Below are 13,101 nucleotides of genomic sequence, written 5' to 3' on the forward strand. Positions count from 1 at the left end.
GTTTTATAATGGCTAATATTGATTATCTTAATAATTCAGAAACAAGTACTGATGATTTGGACAGCCATAATGAGCATGATAGTGATTATTATATTACTGATAGTGATGTTTATGACAACGATCTTTACATTGAACCTGTTGCTTCATCCTGGGCACATGTTTATCTGCCTGAAGGTATGAACCGTAGGAGTGTTTTATTTTTACCTAAAGAAACTTAGGTCCTTTGGGGACTCCTAACCGTAATTCAGTCTATTAACCCTTTTACCCCCAGGCTATTTGGAAATTTCCAACCCTTAACCCCCAGGGGGTTATTTTTTTCCCCGCACATTTTGCAGTATATTTTTTTTTCAAATTGCTCTAACAGCCTTCATTTTTGTCATAGAGAGGTCAGGTTGGTCTCATTCTCTTGGAAAATGCCTGAATTTTCTCAAAAAATTATCAAAAATATGAAAAAAAAAAATTTTTATAGCATTTTTTTGCAAGGACGTACCGGTACGTCCATGGGGATAAAGGGATGGCTCTTGTGAAACGTACCAGTACGTCCTTTGGGTGTAAAAGGGTTAAATACTTTTCTTTATTTGTAACTAATGACATTATAGATATTCTTGTTCCTGAAACTAACATATATGCCAACAGATTATTAGCTAGTAAGGAAGAGTAGATTAGATAAAAGTCCAGGATATCAATGATTTTTAGAGTGCTTTTTGTTCAACTAGAATTTTTTTTTTTCTTTTTTGAGAAACCGTGCCTTGAAATGAATACCTTCTAATTAGTCGCTTGTTTCATTTGAATGAAACCTTGAATAAGCCCAGAGGTGACCCACAGTATGACCCATGGTTTTGAGTACGCCCTCTTTTATTATATAATTTTTTTACTACGCTATTACGCGATCGATAGGACTTTTTCAAAACTATATTCTCTAGAAAATTAGCACTGTTATAACAAATAGGAATAATAAGTTTTGTAATAATCCAGCTTCAAAGTGACTGATTTTTATGCAACTGTGATTTCTAAAGACAATTTTTCTTTATCCAAACTAATTAATGATGTATAAAACATTAAATGGCATATTCAAAAACCTCATCTTCTTTTGGTTACAGTGATACCAAATACTTATATATTGAAGTGAATCATAATATATTTAGTTTTTTTTTCTTTAAATTTCCATAAACCACCGCAGTCCTTTGGCGGCGCCGCCCATCGTCCTTCATGGGTTAACTTGAAATAAGTGTAGAGATTTTGGTCAGAGAGTTTGCTTCAACTGAAAAGGAATAAAATTCAATCATAAAAGGAAACCCTTTCTGGTATAACCGAGGAGCGTAAGTGGTGGGCTGCCCTTAAATTTGCACTCTTTGGTGTAGATATAACAGTTCCTTCTTTGTTCAAACCAGTTTAGTTACTCACTGTTCAAAGGGAAAGGCAACCCTTTTGGCATATGGGGTTGACAGTAAGCAGAGTAACAAGAGACTTGATATTTCTCATTCTTGTTTTCCTAAGGCTAAACTAACTATTTAGCTTTTCAATCTCATAAAATAAAGCTCTCTTGATTGACATAGATGCTTACGGAAGTGTAGACCCACATGGTATTTCTTTTATTTTTTTATGCAAACTGCAGATTTCTTAGCTCCAAAGTTATGTTATTTTCTGCAAGTTATCAAGAAGTTCTTTTTCTACTTGTTGGAGAATTCATTTGGTTACTCCATTATATAAATGTGCTTGTAGTAGTTCGTCAAGTTGATTACTGCCCAATTTCCATAATTCACACATCATAAGTTTTTTAACGTCTTGGCAAAACGTCTTGATAGATATGTTGAAGGTAATCATCTGTTTTCTAGTTTGGCTTTCGTAAAGGCCTTGGAGCATGTTATGCCCTTTTTGCCATTTCCAATGCTGTACATAAACCTCTTGATTGTGGCCAGGAAGTTTGTATGATTGGCTTTGATTTTAGTGCTGCCTTCGACCGAATTAATCGTGAGGCTATTGTCTTAAACTCAAACAGTTGGTAGTTGGTGGGTCTTTTCTCAGCATCAATATTTAATTTTTAAAGTAAAAGATTTCAAAGAGTTGTTGTTGATGGGCACCATAGTGAGTATAGGAATGTAAAATCTGGTGTTCCACAGAGTAGTGTTTATGGCCCATTACTTTTCATACTATATAAATGTTACACGTGGTTTGGCCTAGAAAACAAGCTTGTTGCATATGCAGATGATGCTACTCTCTTTGAATCAATTCCATCTTCTGAATGTAGATCTGGGGTTGCAGAATCCCTTAATAGAGATCTATCTGAAATTAGTGCATGGTGCAAATTGTAGGGCATGAGGTTAAATCCTAACAAGACTCAAAATGATATTGTAAATAGGTCGAGGACAGTGGCTCATCAACATGCAGATCTCAGTATCGATAATGTTTCTTTAAACCCTGTATGGCTTGAAATATTGTGTGATTCCTGACAACAAATATACTTTTGGAAAACACATTAGGTCTGTGTCGTCTTCAATTGCACAAAAAAATGGCTTATTAAGAAAGTCTTTCAAGAGTTTTGGTGATCAATGTAATTTGAAAACGTGTTTTAATTCTTTCATTTCACCGTGCTTTGAGTATGTTCTCCTGTGTGGTCTACAACAGCTGAATTTCATCTCAATTTGTTGGAAAGGAACTTACGGTCTATTAAATTTCTTACTCCTGATCTAGATATTAGTCTCTTGTCCATTATACATGTTGCATGATACTTTTCATAACTCTGGCCATCCTTTGTGTTCAGATTTTCTCAGATAGTACCCTCCTGTTCATAATACTAGGTGTGTAGTTAATTCTAATTGTCATGCCTTCTCCATCATGAGGCTAAATACTACACAGTATTCGAGAAATTTTATTCCAGCTGTGATCAGATTGTGGAATGATCATCTTAATCAGGTAGTTGAATCGGTGGAACTTCAAAAGGTCAAACTTGCAGCAAATGTTTATATGTTAATCAGGCTGACATGATATTTAATGTCGCTACTGTTCTTAAAATATTTTATTTTGATTGTTCATTAGGACTTGTGTAGTTTATTTATTTCCTTTCCTCACTTGGCTATTTTTCCCCCATTGAAACCCTTAGGCTTACAGCATCCTGCTCTTCCAAGTAGGTGATGATAATTATACAGTAATAATAATAATAATAATAATAATAATAATAATGATAATAATAATTATAATAATGTGTAGTGAATTATATACAGTATACATATACAGTATAAATTTTCTCTTGAATGTAAAATCCTGATCTAGTTATGTAATAGACTTATATTTCATAATCTTCATCTTTAGGATATTGCTGATAGTGCATATCGACAGCGACAGGGGCGACCTCAAGGCATCAATAATTTCAGCAAATACTTATCTGATATGTTCATATCAATTGTAATTGAGTTCTTCTTCCTGATTCAGGTATGGATTTTTATATTTTTATTCCACTTTGAAGATGTTATAATAACATAATTTTATTTTTTGTTGTGTATTATGGCAAAATACAATGTACCTTAGCTGAATTATATGTGTTTTTTCATTGTGTTATGACGCTGCTTTTTCATAATCTTGTTTTTTCTGACAATGCTTTCTTAGTGTATAATATCTGAAGTTTCTAATCATTTCTTTTGTTCAACTTTCAGGCCAGCTTAATGAGAATGCTACCTCTTATGGGAATTAATATTATGATTAGTTGCATCCACTTATGTCTACTGAACTCACTTTACGCTTTTGAATATAGATGGTACAACATGGGATTCGAATTGTACAAAAGACTGAGGTTTGTATATGAAGATTGCTGTTAACCAGCTGACATATCAAAATAGAGTAACATGAGGGAATTTGATTCAGCCTCTTGTCCAGCATTAGTGATGATAGGATACAGTCTGACCGTATCAACTGTGTAGTTGCTATTCTTAAATTTGAATATTTGTGAGGTCCTGGTATTCCATTAAGCAATTTATGGGTATCTATTCACAATTATATAACACCAAATACAGAACAGGCCTTGATAGAAAAGACAAAAAGTCATTACAGTATTACACAAAGGCATCTTATATGATTTGCCCATAATCCACAAGCCTAATGTTCCGCTGAGACCTATCTTATCTTCTTTTAACTCTCCAAACTACAAGCGAGCTAAGTTTATCGTTCCCCTACTAGAACCTCTTACAAAAAGCACATTCTCACTAAATAACTCCATGCATTTAGGGAGGCCGTAATATCTCAGGACTCTGATCTTTTCATGACGAATCTTGATGTTGAGTCTCCATTCACTAATGTACCTGTGGAAGAAACAATTGATACTATTTTAAACAGACTATTTTCTGAACCTAATGCTTTTAATTGCACATCTTTTAAGAAACTTTTGGAAATAGCGTGCTTTTTTTAATGGTAATTTGTACAAAGAACTCGAGGGATGGCTATGGGTTTTCCCTTGTTACATGTTTTTGCTAATATTTTCATGTGCTCCCTGGAGGAGACCATGGTTGAAATTGTCCTTAAGATATCATCCCTTGTTTTGTGTTAGATATGTTGATGACAACTTTGCTCAATTTAGAGATGAGTTCGGTGCTGACTCCTTCCTTGGATTTGCTAATTCACAACATGAAAACAACGTTCACTTTAGAATAGGAGGAAGGTAACAAACTACCCTTTTTAGTTGTGTTGGGCTCTAGAGATAGAGAAGGTTTTAGTACCACAATTTTTATAAAAAAGACTTTTACAAGATTAGGTTCAAACTTTTATAGCTCATGTTTTTGTAATTTTAAAACATTCTTTTTCTACTCTTTTCTGCAGAGCATTCATTTTGACTTCCAGCTGGGAATCTTTTCATATAGAAATGCTTTATTTACTTGAATATTTTAAGAAAAACTGCTTACCCACCAAAATATTTTTCAAACTTCTCAATAGATTATTAAAGGACAAAATGGCTGAGCCTCCAAAAATAATTACAGTTCCTAACCTAAGTTTTCTTTGTCCGTGAAGATCTTAGGAATAAATTTACAGAAATCATCCAACAACATCTTCCAGCTATGGAAGTTAAACTCATCCCTAAGAACCCTCTCACAATTGGCTTGCTTTTCCACTTCAAAGATCAATTATGTCCTTATGAATCCTCTGGTATTGTATATAAATATATTTGCCCAAAGTGTAACCCTGGGACCTATGTAGGGTCTACCAAGAGGTTGTTAAAAGTTAGAATTGATTCCCATAGAGGTGTTAGCTTTTGGATAGTTTGCATTATATCTAACCCTGAATATTCATATATTAGTAATCTTGCCAAAATATGCAAACAAAATATTGACAACAAAGATTTTACGATCATTGTTCAAGTGTCAAATAACCATGACTTACCTCTTCTTGAGTCAATATTGATCAAACGACTAGTTCCGTCATTAAATGCCCAAACTTCTTCCATTCAAACATATCTATCACAGCCTTCTTTAGTTTGTTTTCTTTATATTGTTGGCATTCAAATTTCTCATTCTGCTTCTGCGAGGTTGGTTCCACTAATCTGTCTGATGTATATATATATATTTTTCCTTTTAATTTTTCATTTAATTTTTTACTGATTTTTACTGTTTTAAATTAATTTTTATAATTTTAACTGTTTCTTAATTTTTATATACTATACGTGTTCTATTTGTTGCTTTGGATAATGTTATTCAGAAAATCACGAAACGGGAATAAAGAGACATGAACAACCACTATCTCTATCCATATTATGAAAGTGTGTTCATTACTGGCTGTCACTACCTTCACCAATGATATATATATATATATATATATATATATGTATATATATATATATATATATATATTATATATATATATATATATATATATGTATGTACATACAGTTAACTCCCCGTTAACACGAGTTCTGTTAACCCGAACTCAAAGTTACACGAGTTCAAATATATTGAGATATATTCTGTTCCGTTGTTACACAAGTTGAATTTTCCGCCTAAGAGCAAGAGTGAGAGTTAAAGAGAGGCTAATATGGATCTATTAAGCTTACAAACAAATGAATTATAGTTTTTAATGTAGTATCATAAAAAAGTAGTCTAATTTTACAATTAAATGTACATTCATGCTTGTGAATACTTTAGCATGTTCATAGTATATCACGTCTCTTTCTTTGTGAATGTGGTTTGCTCTAAGATAGTACAAAATAGAATTATTTTGTCAGGTTAGATAACAAATAAGGTTATAAAAATTATATTGCGATAGTATAAAATAAACTTAATTTAACATTTTCCAATATTTATACTCAATATCTTTGTTTACATCGCATACGCAGACAAGTAGAGTAAGAATGTGTGCTTTTATTATTTCTGTGACCTTCGTATATATCAATACTGTGTTTGTTGAAGTTTCATAATAACAAAATCCCAAAATAGATAGACTTTCCCAATGTCCAGTCACGTATCACTTGCGTAGGATTAAGTAATGTATATAAATTAAATAAGACTTTCGTTATTCTATTTTCATTGTTTCGTACATGTAAATTTGCGTTTTTTTTAAGGAATTACCTTTTTATTTCACATAGTTTTGTTACAAAGTCTTATATAATATGTAGGTATGTTGCATGACACACACGAGGTATGAGCATGAGCGATTTCATAATTTTTCCCACGTGTTTAGAAAATGCATGAAAATTCTTGATTAAGGGTTTTCTTTTTTGTAATGTTACTAGAGGAAGGTGGGTGGAGTTAGCTGAGAGAGTTGCCTCGCAAGCAAGGTTAGTACCCCTTCTTCAAATTACTAAGTTGGCAACCGTACGCTGCTAGAGCCATGTCCCCACACCTTGAGAATGATTTACTAGAAATTTCTAGAGGAATTAAGTTTATATAGAGACTAGCAATGCATAAGCAGAAGAAGAGATCCAGCCTATCCCTTTGAAAGAGCCAATGGCTGCCAGCCCTCTCATCTGTGAAGTGTGTATAGTGTTTGCCTCTTAAACTTGATTGGTGATTTCTCTCCAAAGTATATCATGTATAGTGTTATTCAAACATTGGTGATATTATTAGATGATTAGTTAAAAGTTTACTGTGTTAATGTAAGTACATTTTATGATATAAATTTTTATAACTGACCCTGGGAAATTTAGGTTAAACTGTGAAGTTATTTATTTTGCTTAACCATTCGGTAATCTTGTGCGAGCCAAAGGACGTTCGAGTATCAGTTAAGTATATGTAAGTGTAAATTTTATCTATTTTCTATAGTGTTAAAGTGTCAACCTTTTTATGAATTGTCAAAATTAAATATTTTTTACAAATTTGTAGTGAAACAAGTGATTGTATGATTTTTCTAGTGTCTTTCTTTTTGTCTTAGTCTCAGGTCTAGTTCTGATTTAAATTTTGAGTGATTTATTTTTGGTGTTAATTCTTTTGAATTTTTACTTTTTATATAATATATTTATTTTTGTAAAGTGTGTATTATTTCAATCACCAATATTTTTTTCTCAGTACTTTGCTCATATCCCCTGACTAAGAACTGAAGTAAGAGGTTGGTTTTAAAATGGTTCACGTAAAGTAATTACGTAAAGAGACCTTAGGATATTGAGTATTTCTATCATGAATTAGACTTATGTAAAATAAAACAGTTGAGTTTTGCAGCTCTGGAATTTACGTGGTTCGCTAGCTGTAATGTATATTTTTTAGTGCCCAAACCTAGGGATTGAGCTAGTTTTTAAAATATTGGTGATAACAAGGCCGTGTTTTCATTAAATTTTTGATGAGTTTAGTGTCGATACGATTCTTTGTATTAGTATGGTGTATTTTTTTTTAAGTACAAGATGGCAGAGTTGAATGTACAGGAGTTTTTTGCAAACCCAATTGTTCAGGAATTGTTGCAAGCTAATGTAACTAAAGCTCAATTGTTTTCTATTTTAATGGCATGTGGTGGCCATGCAAAGAGTTGAATGATTAAAGCGCCACTCAAGTGTCTAGCCTTAGAAGTGTTAATAAACTCGGGAAAGTTGTCAGAAGATATTGTAGCAGCTCGCAAACTGTTGGAGAAGGCTGAAGCAGAATTTGTAGCGAAGCAAGTATCAGTTGACCTAGGAACTGAAAGAATGAAAGCAGAAAGGAATGTAGAGGCTGAGATTAGACAAATTGCAGTGGAAGAGAATTTGATTAAGTTGAAGATGATGGCAGAACGGGAAGAGAAAGAGAAGAGGCAAGAAAAATTGCAAGACATTTGAGGGAAATAGAAGCAAGACGGAAAGAAGAAGAGAGAGAACGGGAAGGAAAAGAGGGAGAACAGTAGAAAACAAGAAAGAAGAGAAATTGCACGACATGCGAGGGAATTGGAACTATTGAATGCTCGTGCAAGGTCGGCAACCCAGACAGAGATGACCCCGTGTTTAATGTGATGAATGCATAGAGGTTGATTCTGAAATTCACAGAAGTAGCTCCCTATGAATTCTTTGATCATTTTGAAACAGTCACTTCGACGATGGAATGGCCCTATGGTAAATGGCCTGTGTTATTGCAGAGCGTCCTTATTGGAAAAGGACGCAGTGCCTATCTTGCCTTGTCTCAGGACCAGAGTGAAGTATCAAGAAGTTAAAAGGAGCATGCTGCAAGTGCATCAGATGACTCCTGAATATTATAATGAAAGTTTCCGAAGTTTGCGGAAGGACGAGAAAATTACTTTCCTGGATTACGCTTATAAGGTACGATGATGTTTTAAGAAATGGATAGAGGCTGCCAAAGTGGGAAATATGGCTGATTTAGAAGAACTGATAGTGCTAGAGCAGTATTTACAAATAATTCCTGAACATATTTGAACGTACTTGAGAGAGAGAGGTGAGGAAACTTGATAACACTGTTTCGCTGAGTGAGGATTATATCAGTTGTAAACCCTCCTCGGGTATGAAATTTCAACTGTCGTTTGAAACAAGGGTCAAGTATTTGCCGAACCATGGAAACGAGTTCAGTAATAACTATGGGAACAAGTTCAATAGTTATAGCGGAAGTACTACTAGTACTATTCCAAAGCAGAATGTTGTAGTACCACAACAACAATTGTCAAATGTTCCTCCTTCTGGTGTTGTGAAAGATGTGCAGAAGATGAATATCGTCTGTTATAAGTATGGCAAGAAAGGTCATATCAGTAAGGAATGTAGGTCGAAGTAACCAAAAGCAGTCGCCCAAGTGTTTAAGGATAATTCAACTACACAGAATGCGAAGAGGAAGAATCAAATAGGAAGGGTCGACAAGGAAAATAAGCCGTCTAACATTTACACGACGAACAGGATAAACGCAAACAGCATGGATGCCTTTAAACCATATATTTATGAAGGTATGTTAGCCGCTCTGGATGGGAGCGAGCAGATCCCGGTCAAGATATTGCGCGACACAGGATCTAATCATAGCATGGTGACACGGGGTGTACGCCCGTTGGTGGAACATTCTCTCACAGAAGATTCGGTCATTTGAAGGAAGTAGGAAGTGAGGAGGTTACTCCTATTGGCCATTTGACACCGTCATGCGAGTTGGTAACTGTTCATTTTGATTTTGAGGTAAAGGATTCATTGGCTGTCAAAGGAGTAGAAGTCCTACTGGGAAATGAGGTTGTGGAGCGCTGTTTGTGCTTTGTCCCATCATAACGTAGAAACCTTTCAAGTATACTATAGTCCTATAACTGAACTCTAGAAGGACTACTTGTATATGTTTTCTAAGGTGTCTGACGACTAGGAGTATGATGAAAGTGACTGCAGAAGAAGACAGAGAAACCGAAGGAACGATGAACTTGGAGGATTTATTTACAGAATAAGAGGTTTCCCATGATAGTACGCAAGAGAAGAGCTCCTGAGAGAGCCAGAAAGAAAAGGAACGACAGACGAATGAACAGGAAGACAGTGAAGCAATGGATTTAGATGAAATAGAGAACTCAACGTTAGAAGTAGGACAAGTTAGTCGGATAAGGCTAATAGGATTGCAACGGAAGGATGCGACGTTAAGAGTTTTTGTACTGTGCGGTGGATGAGATGGAGGTGCAGCAGTCTCCCACCTGTTATTACCTTAAGGATGGATTGCTTATGAGAAAGCAGAGCCCCGCCAATATCTCTGGGAGTGCCGAATTGGGGATATGCCTTCAGATAGTGATTGATTTCCGCACTGTTGAGAAGACAGGTGATCGCCGTAGCGCATGAGACGGGACACCTGAATAAGGAAGACGATAGAAGATTAAGACACTTTTTCTGGCCTGGCATGCATAGGGATGTGAGCCAGTTTTGCTGTGCATATTTTGTTTGTCAGATGGCTGGAAAGCCTAATAAGTACATCCAGAAAGCTCCCTTACACCTGATTGAAGTGCAAGGAGAACACTCCAGCGCGGTAATGATCGACATTGTTGGATCGTTACCGACGACGAAGAAAGGCCATGAATATATGTTAACCTTGATGTGTCCAGTGACAAGATACCCAGAAGCCATACCCGTCAGGAACATAAATGCCAAAGTAATCGCCGAGAAGTTATTAGACTTTTATACCAAGATTGGTATTCCGGAAATCGTTCAGAGTGACCTAGGAACAAATTTCATGTCAAAATATTTTCAGGATGTGATGAAACTGTTGGATGTGAAACAACAACTGTCTACTGCCCTTTTTCCGGAGACCCAAGATGCATTAGAGAGATTTCATCAAACCCTAAAGAATATGTTAACAAAGTACTGCAACAAAACTGGAAATGAATGGGACATTGGACTACTGCTGATGTTATTTGAGGTACGCAATGCTTATTAAGAAAGCATGGGATGTAGCCTGAATGAAATGGTGTTGGGACAAGAAGTAAGAGGACTGATTAAAATGTTGGCAGAGAAATGGAAAGATTGAGAGGAAATGGATGGAGAATGTCAAAAATTTGAGGAAAAGTATTGTCGAGATAAAGTTTTCCCTCGAATAATGAAGAAAATGTCAGATATGAAAAGTAAGGATAGACTGTTTGCGGTAGGAAAACAGGTGTTGGTTTTCTTACCAATATGGAGATTCACACTTACCAACAAGTTCCAAGGACCATTCCAGATTTTGGAGAAGATTAGTTACCTGACCTACGTTTTCGAAACCCCAGGAAGAACGAAAAGTCAAAGGAATATTTACGTTAACCTACTGAAACCATACTTAAACGGAAACGAGATCGAAGCTTCATATGTGTATGGCACAAGCCATTCCATCCACAAAAGATGACGACGGACATGAGATAAGGGCTGTAAGCAAAGTGAATAATTCGTCCAACATTATAAATTTAGAAGAAAAATTAACTCATTTGAACAAGCAGCAGCAAAAGGAATTAAGCTGATTGATTAAAAGTTTCCCTGAAATTGTCTCGAACATCCCGGAATGAACCAACTGGAGAAAGCATGAGATACACCTCAAGACCTAGGAAACACCGTTCAAATAATGCTCTTGTCGACTGTCACCGTATCACGAGAAGTCATGAGAAAAGAAGTGAACTATTTGTCTCAAAATGAGTTCTAGCCCTTACAGTTTTCCATGCTTTCTCGTGAAAAAACCCAGACGGATCTGATCTCTCAGTATGTGTACTGACTATTGAAAGTTGAATTTGATCGGTGTGGCCGACAGTTACCCATTGCCACTCATAGACCAACAACTCGACTTGTTGAAAGGCTATTGTCAAATTTCTTTGGACGACAACGCAAAATTGTTATTCGCTTTTATAAACCCGTTTGGATTATATCAGTACACAGTCATGCCATTTGTTTTAATGAACGCACCTGCTACCATTCAACGAGTGATGGATATCCTTTTAGGATTGATTGAAGGATTAAGTGTATATTTCGACGACATAGTAATATATTCATCAACCGGAGAAGAACATCTCTGAATCCTGGAGAAGGTATTTCAAAAGCTGCAAGAGCACACCTGACGATTAACCTGAAGAAGAGCAAATTTGGAAAGGCAACAGTTTGGTACTTACGATTTGAAGTCAGAAGAGGAAAAATTGCCCTGGTAGCCGCTAACGTCGAAGGAATAAGGAAAGTCTCACCCCCCCCCCCACAACAAGGAAGCAATTACAACGGTTTTTGGGAATGGCAGGATTCTACCGACGTTTTTGCCTGAACTTTTCGGCCGTAGTCGCTCCCTTGACGGATTTGACTAGCCCCAAGAAAAAGTTTGTATAGACCAAAGAGTGCCAGGATAAAGGCACAATTAACTGACACTTTTCTTATGTTGTTCAGATATGCCCAAGATAATAATGCACTCTTTGCTCACGTTAGAGATAAAAATCACACTATTAATTGGTCAGGTGCATAGAAATTGGTTCATTCAAATAACTTAGTGGAAAGAAACATCACACAGTCCAGTTTCATAAAAGAAACCTTTGAAAACAACTTGAATATTGGACTTGGAATGTATAAACTTGACGCCTTTGTATGTAAAGAGATTTGTAAGCTATATAAAAAACTTTAACCACTTAATGTAGAACTGAATGTATTGTGAATAATTAACGTCGCTGTGAAATTGATATTTAGACCTAAGCTACCATTCATTAAAGGGTACAATTATTTTATATAGTATGCATAAGTACATTGGCACCATATAGTGTTTTGCTAGATATAAGTATTGATATATACGTGATTATATGTTTATGGTAATAATGTTGTATGTGTATATATATATATATATATATATATGTGTGTGTGTGTGTGTGTGTATGTTTGTGTATGTGTGTATATGTATGTATGCATGTATATATATATATATATATATATATATATATACATATATGTATATATATGTTGTGTGTATGTATATGTATATGTATGTATGTGTGTATATATATGTATGTATGTGTATATATATATATATATATATATATATATATATATATATATATATATATATATATATATATATATATATATATATATATACAGTAGGGTCCCGAATTATGCAAGAATTTGGTCGATCAATGACCTCATACAAATGGAAAATCGCATATTTCGAAACACACAACTAACAGAAATAATTCCATTGGGCCATGGCAACCAGCAACTTGCCTATTCAAACGTGTTTACTACCCATTTCCAACACTTTCTATGTACTATACTGCATTCTT

General features: G+C 35.1%; 1 protein-coding gene across 1 annotated transcript in view; it reads left to right on the forward strand.

Moving 5' to 3' along the window:
- tank (EI24 domain-containing protein tank) overlaps positions 1–13,101 on the forward strand; it is a 543,339-nt gene that overhangs the window by 341,425 nt on the left and 188,813 nt on the right. The window contains exons 4-5 of the mRNA XM_068378643.1: positions 3,310–3,429; positions 3,651–3,787. Of these exons, the coding sequence (XP_068234744.1) occupies positions 3,310–3,429; positions 3,651–3,787 (257 nt within the window). The remainder of the gene's footprint in view (positions 1–3,309; positions 3,430–3,650; positions 3,788–13,101) is intronic.

Source organism: Palaemon carinicauda, chromosome 8 (genome assembly GCF_036898095.1).
Source record: "Palaemon carinicauda isolate YSFRI2023 chromosome 8, ASM3689809v2, whole genome shotgun sequence".
NCBI classification, from domain to species: Eukaryota; Metazoa; Arthropoda; class Malacostraca; order Decapoda; family Palaemonidae; genus Palaemon; species Palaemon carinicauda.